Source organism: Polypterus senegalus, chromosome 6 (genome assembly GCF_016835505.1).
Source record: "Polypterus senegalus isolate Bchr_013 chromosome 6, ASM1683550v1, whole genome shotgun sequence".
Classification (NCBI taxonomy): Eukaryota; Metazoa; Chordata; class Cladistia; order Polypteriformes; family Polypteridae; genus Polypterus; species Polypterus senegalus.
In genome coordinates, this window is record NC_053159.1 from 163394411 (window position 1) to 163410289 (window position 15879).

The 15879-nt window shown below is 41.7% G+C and overlaps 1 protein-coding gene across 1 annotated transcript in view; it reads right to left on the reverse strand.

The window, feature by feature from the left end:
* Window positions 1–11681, reverse strand: part of wdsub1 (WD repeat, sterile alpha motif and U-box domain containing 1) — a 109995-nt gene extending 98314 nt beyond the window's left edge. The window contains exons 1-2 of the mRNA XM_039757459.1: window positions 11560–11681; window positions 8944–9356 (exon numbers count right to left, since the gene is read on the reverse strand). Of these exons, the coding sequence (XP_039613393.1) occupies window positions 8944–9341 (398 nt within the window). The 5' untranslated portion in view covers window positions 9342–9356; window positions 11560–11681. The remainder of the gene's footprint in view (window positions 1–8943; window positions 9357–11559) is intronic.
* Window positions 11682–15879: the final 4198 nt, after the last annotated feature.

The following is a 15879-nucleotide window of genomic DNA, read 5'->3' on the forward strand; positions in this document are numbered from 1 at the left end:
ACATATATATATACATATACATACATATCTACATATATACACACACAGCTATTTCGTATCAGTGCAATACGCTGTTTGTTAAAACGTTGACTCCCGCTCTTACGTGCAATAACAAATCAAATCATTCAGTTGTCTTTGCTCAGATGTCATTTTAGAGCTGGACGCCTGGCATCTTTTTTTGGCCACAAGTTCGTTTCTGTTTGGTGAGAGGTTCTGTGTTGTGGAGATTCTCAGGATGGATTGCAGGTGCTCATCAGTGAGGCGACTCCTGTGTGCTGTTTTGTTAGTCTTTATCACTGAGAAGAGCTTCTCACACAGATATGTGCTACCAAACATGCACAAGGTTCGAGCATGTAGACGGACTTTTGTTCTTCAAAGTCACCAAAGCGCCGTGCAAACTCAGTGCTAATAACTCTAGTAAGCGGTAAGTGTTAGGCAAGGCAGCTGAAGCGCTGCATTATGGGATCTGTAGTTTATTGTGTTACCAGCGCTTCATATACCCGGGCTTTAATAACAATAATACAGTATATAAAATGATCTCATGGGCCGGATATAATTACACGCCGGGCGGATGTGGCCCGCGACCCTTGAGTTGACACATATGGACTAAATAGAACTTGAAAAGATATATTTTTTCAAATGTGATCGCGCAATTCAGATAGAGTTGACGCCAAGACTACAGCCTGCATGCCTCAATGAGTCATCCTCCTCGCTCTTACTTTTTACCGTTCATCTAATGAATACACTGAGTATGGCTTTACCAAAACAATCATTGATGGCGATTAAAGTATCTATTGTAGATCGGGATATATATATATATATATATATATATATATATATACCAGCGTATCGCATGGAGAAGTAGTGTGTTAAAAAAGCTAGAAAAAGAAAAGGGAACATTTTAAAAATAACATAACATGACTGTCAATATACAGTATTTGTTTTGTGAGTGTTACTGCGGGCGTATCTCATCCACCCCCGGGGCCCTGCCACCAAGGAGTTTTTTGACCACCTCGGTGACTTCAGTCCCAGAGATGGGAGAGCCCACCTCAGAGTCCCCAGGCTCTGCTTCCTCATTGGAAGGCATGTTAGTGGGATTGAGGAGGTCTTGAAGTACTCCTCCCACCGACCCTAACGTCCGAGTGAGGTCAGCAGCACCATCCCCACTATATACGGTGTTGACACTGCACTGCTTCCCCTTCCTGAGGCGCTGGACGGTGGACCAGAATCTCCTCGAAGCCGTCCGAAAGTCGTTCTCCATGGCCTCTCCAAACTCCTCCCATGCCCGAGTTTTTGCCTCAGCAACAACCGAAGCCGCATTCCGCTTGGCCTGCCGGTACCTATCAGCTGCCTCCAGAGACCCACAGGACAAAAAAGTCCTATAGGACTCCTTCTTCAGCTTGACAGCATCCCTCACCGCCGGTGTCCACCAACGGGTTCGGAGATTGCCACCACGACAGGCACCGACCACCTTGCGGCCACAGCTCCGGTCAGCCGCCTCAACAATAGAGGCACGGAACATGGCCCATTCGGACTCAATGTCCCCCACCTCCCTCGGGACGTGGTTGAAGTTCTGCCGGAGGTGGGAGTTGAAGCTACTTCTGACAGGAGACTCTGCCAGCCGTTCCCAGCAGACCCTCACAACACGCTTTGGGCCTACCAGGTCTGACCGGCATCTTCCCCACCATGAAGCCAACTCACCACCAGGTGGTGATCAGTTGACAGCTCGCCCCTCTCTTCACCCGAGTGTCCAAGACATATGGCCGCAAGTCCGACGACATGACCACAAAGTCGATCATCGACCTGAGGCCTAGGGCGTCCTGGTACCAAGTGCACATATGAACACCCTTATGCTTGAACATGGTGTTCGTTATGGACAATCCGTGACGAGCACAGAAGTCCAATAACAAAACACCGCTTGGGTTCAGATCGGGGGGGCCATTCCTCCCAATCACGCCCTTCCAGGTCTCACTGTGAGCATTGAAGTCTCCCAGCAAAACGAGGGAATCCCCAGAAGGTATGCCCTCTAGCAACCCCTCCAGAGACTCCAAAAAGGGTGGATACTCCAAACTGCTGTTCCGCGCATACGCACAAACAACAGTCAGGACCCTTCCCCCCACCCGAAGGCGGGAGGGAGGCCACCCTCTCTTCCACCGGGGTAAACCCCAATGCACAGGCTCCGAGTCGGGGGGCAATAAGTATGCCCACACCTACCGGCCCTCTCACCGGGGCAACTCCAGAGTGGTAGAGAGTCCAGCCCCTCTCAAGGAGATTGGTTCCAGAGTCCAAGCTGTGCGTCGAGGTGAGTCCGACTATATCTAGCGGAACCTCTGGGCCTGGCGCACTAGCTCAGGCTCCTTCCCCTTCAGAGAGGTGACATTCCACGTCCCAAGAGCCAGTTTCTGTAGCCGAGGATCAGACCGCCAAGGTCCCCGCCTTCGGCCACCACTCAACTCACATTGCATCCAACCTCCTTGGCCCCTCCCATAGGTGGTGAGCCCATGGGGAGGAGGACCCACGTTACCTCTTCGGGCTGTGCCCGGCCGAGCCCCATGGGTGCAGGCCCGGCCACCAGGCGCCGCCATCGAGCCCCACCTCCAGGCCTGGCTCCAGAGGGGGGCCCCGGTGACCCGCGTCCGGGCAAGGGAAAACGATTAAAAAAATTAATCTAATTAATTACAGGCTGTGTAATAATAAATCTTGATTAATCGTATGTAATCACACATGCCCCAAATCGCAAATGTTTTTTTTTTTTAATTTAAAAGGGTTTTAGTGGGCGACAGAATCAAATAATAGACATGGACATGAATATTGTAAACTCAAGCTCTTTTAACTTCTGAAAAAATGCTTTTAAACTGCATTTCAATTCAAAACAGGAACAAAAATATTATCCCTGGCTAAAATTGGGCAGACTTAAAAATAAACTGGTATTTTAAGTACTTTAAGTACATTTTCAGAATGGTATTGTCTTTAAATAATAATAACAAAAACTTCAACATAAAGTGCAGTTTTTCTTGTTAAAAAAATAAGGCAGAAACATAAAAGGTAATTTGACCAACTTCACCTTTAAACTCTGAGTAACCTTAGCCAAACTTATTTTGTACATTAGGCTAAAACAGTGTGATCATTGAACATTTTATAATTAGATGTAATTAGAATTACTAATGGTCATGGAAGTCCAATGATCCCCAGTAAGAGCCACAAAGTCCGCTTTCTGTAATGCATCTAATTTTGCTTGCTTTTCAGTGTGCACAAAACCTTGCTTTTATCAAGGCTTCCATCGGGTAGTCTTTTTGAAAAGAAATTTTCCTCCGATCAGTCGTAGGAACGCGCTTTATTCCGACTCTAACATTTTTGTAGCTCTAATGTGTGCATCAGTGTAATCGATGCACCAGGAAATCATGCATTGACAAAAGTTTCCCTCTGCTTGGAATTGAAAGTGTGATTAAATACGTTATTTTTTTTAACGCGTTATGGAGTACATGCATCGAAGCTTCTCAGCTGTGCTTGTGCTAAGAAAAGGAAACATTTTAAAAATAACGTAACATGATTGTGAATGTAATAGTTTTGTGACCGTTATGAGTGTTGCTGTCATCAAGGATTTGATTATAATTTCTTTCAATCAGGTTCGTATTTGGACAGTTTGCACAAAAACACGCTTTTATCAAGGCTTCCATCGGGTAGTCTTTTGAAATGAAATTTGCCTCCGATCAGTCTTAGGAACGCGCTTTGTATCCGTTATTCATAAAACTTCAATTAGTGATCTGTCTTTCTGCGTTAACTGCATATTTTTTCATACGTCTCAAACCAAGGGGATGCGAGGGTAAAATGAATCGGGAAGCGCACGTACATACTCAGTGCACCCCCTCTCGGGAATCAAACCTCGGACAGCAGCGCTAGAGGCGAAGCCTCTACCATTGCGCCACGGCGTGTGGTTTGTCTATTTGAGAGTATATAGATCGGGATATATACAGTGTATATATATATATATATACCTGCGCTTCGCAGCGGAGAAGTAGTGTGTTTAAGAAGTTATGAAAAAGAAAAGGGAACATTTTAAAAATAACATAACATGATTGTCAATATACAGTAATTGTTTTATGAGTGGTGCTGTCATCAAGGATTTGATTATCATTATTTCTTTCAATCAGGTTTGTATTTGTAGGATGTGTTGTGTTTAAGTTACATTCCGTGTTTGTCAATCGTTGTAAAGATAACAGGTTTCATTCATTGATTCGTTTCTTACTGCATCAATAAACAGCTCGTCTTCCTCTTTATCTGAGACGTTACACACTGCATGCACAGGGTTTTTTTTTTACACTGTCTTCCTTTAGCAGGACATTGACTTTTTCCACCCCACGGCTGTATTTAAAGTTAGCTAAGACCCGGCACTTAAAAGTTTCTCTCGCAGTTTCGCTGAGTTTGTCCCAAACACCACCCTGACCATCTCATCTTCCTCTGCATAAGCACAGTCCTTCACCCGTGAATATTTAGCGGCAGTGTTTCTATTGGATTGCCGCTGACGGACAGCCTTATATGGGCAGGCACTAAATTACGCCTCCCACGGGCATCGAGCAGAAGTCTATTATAGTATATGGACGAAAAAGTAGATTCCAGTTATGACCATTACGCGTAGAATTTCGAAATGAAACCTGCCCAACTTTTGTAAGTAAGCTGTAAGGAATGAGCCTGCCAAATTTCAGCCTTCTACCTACAAAGGCAAATCCCTCACTCACTCACTCACTCATCACTAATTCTCCAGCTTCCCGTGTAGGTAGAAGGCTGAAATTTGGCAGGCTCATTCCTTACAGCTTACTTACAAAAGTTGGGCAGGTTTCATTTCGAAATTCTACGCGTAATGGTCATAACGGCCAACAACGTCCGCCATGTTGAACTTTCTTATTTACGGCCTCATCTTCACGAAATTTGGTAGGTGGCTTCCCTGCGCTAACCAAAACCGATGTACGTACTTATTTTGGTGGTATGACGCCACTATCGGCCGCCACATTGAACTTTCCAACGTCACTAAGTCTCCAACTTCCCGTGTAGGTAGAAGGCTGAAATTTGGCAGGCTTATTCCTTACAGCTTACTTACAAAAGTTAAGCAGGTTTCATTTCGAAATGCTACACGCAACGGTCGACAACGTCCACCATGTTTAACTTTCTTATTTATGGCCCCATCCTCACGAAATTTGGTAGGCGGCTTCCCTGCGCAACCGAAACCGATGTACGTACTTATTTTGATGGTATGACGCCATATTGAACTTTCCAACGTCACTAATTCTCCAACTTCCCGTGTAGGTGGAAGGCTGGCCCCATCTTTACGAAATTTGGTAGGTGGCTTCCCTGTGCTAACCAAAACCTATGTACGTACTTATTTCGGTGGTATGATGCCACTGTCGGCCGCAATATTGAACTTTTCAACGGTCTTTGTTACTTATGGGCCCATCTTCAACAAATTTGGTATGTGGGTTCCCAACGCTAACTGAATCCTGCTTACGTACATATATACATCCATAGCCTGCAGCTCGGTGACCGTGTGAGGCGTTGGGTCCCCATCCCCACACCTCCCACGTTGTTGGCTGCCTGCCTATATAAAGCCGTCCGTCGGTCCAGTCTCTACATTCCCTTCCTTGCTTCGCCACGGGATTCACATCTCCCTGCTGATCACTACAGCCTTGTTATTTAATCCATGGCTTCTCTGCTGTTTTATTGTTCATTTATTATGATTATAGTTATTGTGTAGGTATTTTACACTTACTTTACATTGTTCAGGTACCCATTTCCTTTATCATTCCAACCGTACCCCATTAACATGTCTATCGAGGTGATCACCATCGATCAAAGAACTGTCACTTACTGAGTGGTTTCCATGCCCGGAGATGGCACCTACCTTTTCCATTCTCTTTGTTACATATTGCAAGGCCATATCAGGCTCACTCTTGATATCCCGAGGAACATTGTGTCTTATGTATTGAATGACTGGGACAGGTTCAAGGTGTGGACTGATGACGGTACAGGAGATAATTACACTACACAGGAGCACTAGAAGAGTGAAATGCTTAAGTCCTTCACCTATGGATCTGCATGTGAGTTGATGGCTGCCGCTGAATTGTTCGGTTGTCGCTTTCAAGTGTACCGAAATGGCCAAATATTTTACACCTTTTGACAACCGCCAATGCCTCTTAAACATCTTAGATTGACAGGTGACGATTTCAGTAGTGAACACTTTGATGTTTATGAATGTTTAAACTCTCAAAAGCTGGATGTAAAGAAATCGATGAAACAGGTTGTATACTTACAACGCTTGACAGATGCGAGTCCTACAAATACTGTCGTAATTGAAACAAACCATGAAACTCAAACCGATTATGACAGCAGATTTGAGATTTGAAACAAGATTACTGTTCACATGGCCAACTGTACATTGCATGCTCAAGAGTAAGCTCAGTGCACAGCTTGGTCATATTACAACCGGAGGGCCGAACTCGCAATGTGGTATACAAAGAGATCCTTAACAAATAATTATTGGTTTATTTTCCCTCAGTTTAAAAGGTTTAATTTTCTTCTTAATAAAAATTTTAAGGCAGTACTTCGCCACTGCGAAGCGCGGGTATTTTACTAGTTGATAATATGGGTGATTTTTGTATGATTTTAGCTTTAATGAGGCAACCATTCAAATCAACAAATTTTGTCACAGAAAAGGCCACCACCACTTTTTAACTCATTATTTTAAATCGGGAGATACATATAAGTTTCTGTAGATTGTCCATTGATTTCTGCCAGTTGTGCCCTAAATGTCCAGAGGTCATGAAGTTTTTGTTTTGTTTTTTTTGTCCGTCTTACATTCAGAACTACTTCCTATGAATACTTCCTAGTGTCCACAATTATGGGAAAACATCTATTCAAGCAAAATTTTTTTCTCTCCTGGGTGGCAACAAGCAGGCTGATTCAAAATGGCCCACCGTTGATGTAATTTTATCTTGTAATGATAATTACTACCGATATTTCAGTATTAGTATGGGTACAATGTTTGTTTTACTTTGTTGTGTTTGTTTTTTTTACTGAGTATTTTTTTCTGCTAAAACTTTTTAATACAATATGCCAAACACTGAACTGTCTGAGGGGGATAATAGTGGTAACAGACTAAACACAGCAGGACAGACTTCTCTTTTCCACATGCACAATACTTAAAAAAATATATAAAAATTACAATAAACCAAAAATACGCAGAAACACACTGTATCAGTGCATGCTCCCAACCTCCTCTTCCTCCTCCACCAGGGAATAAACCCTGGCTGAAACATAAACAACATTTACAATCAATCTTAATTTTTTCACACTTTGGTAAAGTAAACTCTAGGAAATGCTCTAACTGCCATTCTTGGGTAATCAAAGTCTTTACTGTGACCTTGTTAAGGCATCATGAAAGTTAATATGCTGTCTTAAGGCATCATGAAAGTTAATATGCTGTCTGACTTTGGATGTGGGTCCCAATATCCTTAATCTGAACATGTTTCTGTTGATTTTTGTTTGAGGCACAATGAAACTTGCTTTTTGGATCATGAAAAACCATAACATTTATCATTTAGGCAAAAAAAAAACAATACAAATTGCATAAAATCGCGGATAATCAGATCAAGATTATGTGGAAGCGGATGGGTCTATTTCAGAAGAATTCAACTCCCAACCTCCTAAAGTGTACCTCCTATTTCTTGGTTGAGAGCAAGAAGCAGAGGTCTGAATGGACATGGATCAGGATTTATTTAGCAGAGGCAGGTGCAAGGTGCAGTGGTAGAAAAGTGGTTAGTACCTATGACCTATTGGGGCATCCCTCAATTAGACCGAGAGGTGCCAGAAAGCACGAAGGTGTCAACTATGGAAACAGGTGAAGCAAAGACTAAGTTGTGCAAGGAGTTTAGTAAAGTCCTGTAAACTGCCTGCCACTAGGCAAAGTGCAAAGCCTGGTTCAGGTTCAGTCTGAAAAAAGCCATCTGGATCTAACGCACACGCATTAAAAAAATCAAACTATGTGTGATGCAGTTACAGGTAATGCTCATTTGTAGAACAAATGCAAGCAGACTACACCAGAAAGAAAAAAAAAAAAAAATCAACCAATGTATATGATTACAGAACCTAATTAACCCAGGTTTTATGGTTACAGAGAGCTGGGTGTCACCCAGTGTCATGTGGCACAAAGCAGACACTAATCATTGTTTTGTGTAATTTAACCTTACCATATAAAAGTTGTGACAGTCAATAATCACAGTCCTACTGACACTCGTTCATATTGGTCATAAAAGGAAAAGACAGTAATTATTCTACCCTCCATACCTTTGAGTGTTAGAAGAAAACCTATTTTGCTAACAGAAAAAATATGCAAACACAGAGAAAACAGTAAAAACACAATAAAGACATGAGCTCCAAAACCACCCTCGTGGAGTTATAAGGCAGTAGTAATGTCCACTGCGCCACTATATTTCTCTAGTGGAAAATAGTTAAACAAAAAAAAACTTCATACAGTAATTAGTTTGTTTCATTTTATAGACCTGTGTAATTTAGTTTATTAGGTCAAGGGAAGTCAACGCCAATTCTAGCCACAGTGGGCACAAGCAGGAACCATTTACTACTAAGTATGATTATGATTTTTTTTTTTTTTAAGTGTAAAGCACAAAATTTTAAATAAATATAAAAACTAACCATAATGTGATGCTATTATGAATTTGCCTAACTAATTCTGATGGGAACAACAAACTCAGTATTTTACACTGAAAAGTATATTGTTATTCATGATAAAGGTACTGAATATTTCTGAATTTCTTCTTTGTGTTATATTCATAGAAGCAGTATGGGAATATTACGGAATGCAGAAAATAAAAGCTGATAAGCATGTATTTTTTTAAATTTGACTATAACCAAAATGTGGACATTTTCAGTTTATACCTGCAAAGCTTTCTTGAGTGCATATCCCACAATGCCACAGTTCCATCAGCTGATCCAGATACCAGATATGAAGAGTCAGGAGAAAAAGTACATATCCTAACAGGGTTCCGACCGGGATGTACTAGGACTGCCACCGTCTCTCCTGTTTCCAGACTCCAGAGTAGGGTCACTCCATCAGTTGAGCAGGAAGCCAAGAACTTGCCAGATGAGTCAAAACAACAACTGTGTACTGCATAGGCATGGCCCCTTAATGGGGAGAATGGCAACTCAGAGAAGTCTTTGACTGAATAAAGACGAATTGTTTTGTCCAATGAGCAGGATGCAAAGAAGTCATTAGAAAAGGCACACCAGTTAACATCGTCATAGTGATCGGTAAGAGGTAAAGCAAGAGAGACCATTTTAAGTTAAGATGCCTAGAAAAACAGAATAAAACAAATAAGTAAAAAACAACATATTTCTCATAGTATTGTTAACAATTTAATGTGTGTGCTGCAAATAACACATTCAATTAAATTATTACAAAAGCAAGATTTCAGTCCTTGGTAAACTAAAATGGTTAATTTACATTCATGCTTTGACAACTAATTAGCAAAACAAATTTTTAAATACAAACATAAAAAGTAACTAAGATTCTGTTTATATTTTTCATATACTAAAATATTTTGGTAAATAAAACTGTGGCTTTAAAGTCACCACAATAACAAAAGTAAAATCAAAAATTTGGCACTTATTTTCCATTGCCTTTACCTTTGGGATCTCAGATTCAAAAGTGAAATGGAAGAGGATCAGGAGCTGAACAATACTTTTTTAGGGTGTTAGAGAAGCATTAAAAATCTGTTTTCTGCACAACTTTAGGTCTAAAAGCAGTGATTGGGGTGGAAAATGCTTTGTGAAGGAGTGTGTTTAAGAGGAAGAACCTGCCCATTTAAATAATGATGATACAAACATTCCACCAAAAAATATTAAGAGTCCATTGTATTACAGACATAATATACATTTGAAGAGCATTCCACCTTATGTATTACTTACTTGAGGAAAAAGATCACCGACCCTAATGCACAGTAGTATGTGTTAAGGTCAATTCTGCACATATCTGCAAACCACAATCTGCATCCATGCTTCTTATTTATAATAGTTAGTTTCTCATGGAGTATCAAGTCAAAAGCTTTTGGAAAATCAAGGTAAATAATACCTGTATGTACAATTCACTATTACCAAGTTAAATTTCTAATAAATCCCTTGTGTATTAGAAGAGTGAGATTTCCCCTGACAAAACCTGTGCAGGGAGTTAGTTAACACATTCATAATGGATATCTACAATTTTATTGTGTATTTAACAATCATTTCCATTAATATGATGCAATGAGAAGTCAAGCAAAATTATACCTTTTATTGCCTAACTGAACAGATATGCAAGCTTTCAAGGCAGCTTAGGTCCCTTCTTCAGGCAACTTATAATTACAAACATTCTCCACATATGTTCATGGGTTTTCCTGCCACCTCCTAATATCAGGCTGCAACATGATGGTAGGCTGCAACAGACTGGCACCCTGTTATAGATTGGTCCCTGCTCTGTATCTGATGCTGGAAGAAGGGCCACCAGTGTCTTGAACTGAATTAAGCAGGTTCAAACATGGATAGTTGCAATCAAGGGGTTTATTTTTTTTTCCAAGACTCAAATTAGATAAATGGATAGCAACTTCTTCCAAAATAACTTCAATTGCCTTCAGATCTGAACAATCTATGCATATAAAGCACAAGGCAAAATCAAACCACCCAGAAGAAAGCTCAAACTGACACTGGAAGAATGTACAAATTCTTTGTGTTCAGGTAAAGATTCTAACCCGAACCTCTGAAGCTTTGAGGAAACTGCATATGCAAGATGCAGCAGCACATAGCAGCATGACGACAAAAGAAAAAGTCACAATATAAACTAAATACGGTACATGTATTAAAAGGAAAGAAGACAATGTAAAATAGCATCTATATACGAAAGACTAAAAATTGGCAGCTAGTGTGATTATTTTATTTACAAGTATGCGTATGAAAGGCAGTTAAAAAAAATCAGCAGTTTATGTAATTAAGTAATTTTTGTTACAAGACTGGACACATGCTACGACAATGACTATCTATTACGTATAAATACAATTTCTCACACGAGCATTACCAGAGCTAGATTTAAAAGTGTGCGAGTTTTTTGTTTTTTCACCACGAGGCGGCGTAGTTGAAAACAACGGGAATACCAAGGAGCGAACTAATGAACTACCCGGCAGAGGCTGATATATTAGGCATTTTACTAGAAAGGCCACATCGATTCGATAGTTTGTAAAAGCCTGTTCCATGTACTTGTTTGGTTACAGAAGAGCGACATATAACTACATTTTGCCCGTTTCATGTTCGTGTAATCTAAGAACCCACGTCTATAAAATATCAAAACATCTAATTGGACTAATGAATAAAACACATATCGCTTGAGGGAGCATAGCCTCGCTCCGCCCCTCTCCTAACTCAAGGCTGAACAAGTTAACAAGTTGTTTAGTTTAAAAAAAAAAAACAATTACTCAATATAGAACAACATATTACAGCATAAAACAATTAAGCACCCATACAGTTTACCTTATAGTTATTTAAAATTGGAAAACCTGCTGTTGACACTACTGCGCATTATGTGTACGCTTCCTGCTGTCGCAGAGTCTCTAACACGTGACGCTGAGATCTGTACCAGGCAACAAACAGTATCAATTCTGCGCAGACCGTGAACATGAAGCCCAATCATCATTAGCCTACTGCACGCTTCTGCGCAGCCGGGCGGGCTTCTTATCAAAATAATAAAAGGCTCGGGCGGTATGGGGGCGGAGAGCAGTGCGGGGAGTGGAACTGCTTTAGGAGGAAGAGCAGACATAAATTAGGCAGATAATAAACAAACCACCCAATCAGCATTAAATTACTGCATAAATATGCGCAGCCGGAAATCCAATCAGAAAAGGTGATGGGTGGGAGTCTGCGGGTAGCTACAGTAGGAAGTAGCAGGTGTGCTGGTAGTAAGAGAGGAGGAGGAGCAAATACAAATTGTTAAGCAAGGAGACAGTGCGCAGGTGTGTGGTAACAGCTGTTTATTGAAACGTTTACGGAGTACTCCGTCATAAGTGTCACATTTTTGGGTAAAGCTCTCTATTGATGTTTAGAAAGTGAAAAACACAAGGTTTTGATGGAAGAAATTCAGTGTGTCCTCAAATGGGGATTCTTTTGATAATGAAAACTATGTTTTCAGTTTCGCATTATGCGGAACACTTCAGTTAATTATCGTTAAAAGGTATTTCCTTTGTAAATTACTAGCGCTGACAAGGTGATACCATTCGGCGATTCTTTTTCCCCGTTTGGGCCGGTGCTTCGCGGATATTTGCATGTGTTTCCCACGGGAACATTGATTTTATTCAAGAATTGTAACCTGTACATGCCGGCTAATAAGGACAGTGAAGCAACCGCACGACTTCATTTTTTTGTATTGTTATATTTAGACATTTGCATTTGTTTATTAACTGTAAGTTTCTGGAAAACGATTTATGTTACAGACTTAATTTATTTTTATTTTTTGTATGAGCAAATAACACAATACATGATTGCATGGAGCCAGAGTCTGTGCCGACACCAGGAGGCACAAGACAGGAACAAGTTGCTGACATGGCGCCAGTCCATTACAGGGAACATTAAACCACACATGTGAGGCCAGTTTTAAGTCACCAATCCACCCAGCGTGTACGTCTGTAAGGTATGGAAAGAAACCCACATGGACAGTAAGCCCTCCAGAACTCGAATCCAGTATTCTAGAGTCATTTGGCAGTCATTGTACATTCTGTTTTCATTAGTAGCCTGAATGAACAATAAATGTGATGAAATAAACGTCTAAGTATATAAGAATTTAAGTAACAGAATCATAGTCATAACCAAGCCTTCATTATTATTCTCCATCCATCCATCCATTCTCTTCCGCTTATCCGGGGTCGGGTCACGGGGGCAGCAGCTTAAGCATAGAGGCCCAGACTTCCCTCTCCCCGGCCACTTCTTCCAGCTCTTCTGGGAGAATCCCAAGTCGTTCCCAGGCCAGCCAGGAGACATAGTCCATCCTGCGTGACCTGGGTCTTCCCCGGGGCCTCCTCCTGGTTGGACGTGCCCGGAATTCCTCACCAGGGAGGCATCAGATGCCCGAGCCACCTCATCTGACTCCTCTCGATGTGGAGGAGCAGCGGCTCTACTCTGAGCCCGTCCCGGATGACTGAGCTTCTCACCCTATCTTTAAGGGAAAGCCCAGACACCCTGCGGAGGAAACTCATTTCAGCCGCTTGTATTCGCAATCTCGTTCTTTCGGTCACTACCCATAGCTCATGACCATAGGTGAGGGTAGGAGTGTAGATCGACTGGTAAATTGAGAGCTTCGCCTTACGGCTCAGCACTTTTTTCACCACGACAAACCGATGCAGAGCCCGCATCACTGCTGATGCCGCACCGATCCGCCTGTCGATCTCACGATCCATTCTTCCCTCACTCGTGAATGAGACCCTGAGATACTTGAACTCCTCCACTTGTGGTAGGATCTCTCCCCCAACTCTGAGAGGGCACTCCACCCTTTTCCGGCTGAGGACCATGGTCTCTTGGAGGTGTTGATTCTCATCCCAGCCGCTTCACACTCAGCTGCGAACCGATCCAGAGAGAGCTGAAGATCACGGCCTGATGAAGCAAACAGGACAACATCATCTGCAAAAAGCAGTGACCCAATCCTGAGTCCACCAAACCGGACCCCTTCAACACCCTGGCTGTGCCTAGAAATTCTTTATGGACATTATTATTCTAATTTACATAAAAAAACAAAAATAAACAACCAAACAGAATGATACCGTTTAGGGCCTGAGCACTACTTATGTGAAATTGTTAAAAAGTGTTGGTCATGTGGAGGATCACCACAAAAACAGTTCCATCAGGCTCAGATGGGGTTTTGACTAAAGGGACCCTGTAGGGACTTGTTACTCAACATTTGATTAAGCTTCAATCAAACAGTATTTACAGCCCATTTTTAATATTTGTGAAATAAGGTAGTTTAGCACTGCCATTTTGACAGATCCAACATTCCAGGGATTGAATTCTGTCCAGGCTTCATCTGTGTGGAGTGATCACATTCTCTGATCCACATCCCCAGAGATGTGTGTGTGTGTGTGTGTCTGTCAATGTAACTGTGAATCGTCCCTGTGTGGGTGGGTCCTTTGATGGAGTGGTGCCCTGTTCAGGATCTGGATAAGCTCTGTGCATCTGTGGCCCTGAGTTGGACTGAGCAGGTTTGACAACGTGATTTTTTTTTGTGTAAGAGTCTGAAATTTAATGGTTCTTGTCCTCTGTGTATCTGTGCCAATTTTGGCCACTAGTTTTTGAATTTGTTGAATTTAAGCTGGATGACCTTCAATTGTATTGTCACGTGTATATAATGTAATGACATTAAGAATTAAATGAATGCATCCAATTGTAGAATATGAACAAATATATTTAAATAAATCATGAATTATAAAGGGGCGGCACGGTGGCGCAGTGGTAGCGCTGCTGCCTCGGAGATTAGGAGACCGGGTTAAACTTCCGGGTCCTCCTGTGTGAAGTTTGCATGTTCTCCCTGTGTCTGTGTGGGTTTCCTCCCACAATCCAAAGACATGCAGGTTAGGTGAATTGGCGATTCTGAATTGGCCCTAGTGTGTACTTGGCGTGTGGGTGTGTTTGTGTGTGTCCTGCGGTGGGTTGGCACCCTGCCCAGGATTGGTTCCTGCCTTGTGCCCTGTGTTGACTGGGATTGGCTCCAGCAGACCCCCGTGACCCTGTGTTCGGATTCAGCGGGTTAGAAAATTGATGGATGGATGGATGAATTATAAAGAGTAAAATGGAATTGAAATGGCCAATTCTCCAAGAAAAATATTTTTTGATAACTGGCAGTTAATAGTGAGCAGACACTGCTCAAATGTTCCTTTTTAAAATTCAGTAACATTTGTCTAGAAATCTTCATAATTTTCCTTCCATTAAATTAATTCAAGTAGTCTACACTGCACTGTTTGATGGTTTTATGGTCCGCTTGCTTTAGATTGTTCAACCACAGAAGCCTGTTCATATTTTTCACAAACAATCCCTAGTGATTTTAAACATGAACACTGACATTTATTTAAAGGATTACAACAATTTGTGAAGTGCATGCACATTTTCCTAAACCACAGTAATAATGGTGACATGCCAGTCCTTAAGAGGGTTTATGTTAATAGGTAGCTTTGGAATCCTACACAGCTTGGGTGGTCAGGCGTGATCCAAGATGGCAGTAGTGGCTGCTGGCACTCTTGTTGACCAGCTTTATATTTATTACCAGGCACTGTGGTTAATGGACAGTCCCTTTTAATTAGTGATTCTGCTATTTGTTCCCTTCTTCATTCTGCTATGTCAGTGATTACTACTGGACTCGTGCATTTTGAACATTTCAATAAAATGTTTTGTATACCTGAGCAGATTACAACAGTCAATTGTGGGTCGGCCCCACATTCCCACTTCTGTTTCGGGAGTCTCTTGAACCCGAAACTATCAATAACGTAACCAGATAAGCCAGGCAAATGAGGGCACACACACACATCACATCGCAAGGGGTAGGTGAAAAGATACTCAGTGCTTTTATTTTAAATCCAAAACAAAATCAACAAAATAGTGTCCAAAGTGCAGTGCAAAAGTTGTAATAAATAAATAATCCGATGAAAGGAAGTGTTCATAGTGGAGGTTAAAACCAATGAAAATAAGATCCACAAAAACAAAATTAAAAACACAGGCACGGAACTGTCCTTAAAAGTCAGAGCCCTGGTGCCCCTTGACTTGCCCTTTTTAGACCTTGCGTCTGAGGAGATGCCCACCAGTAGATACCTCTGGTCC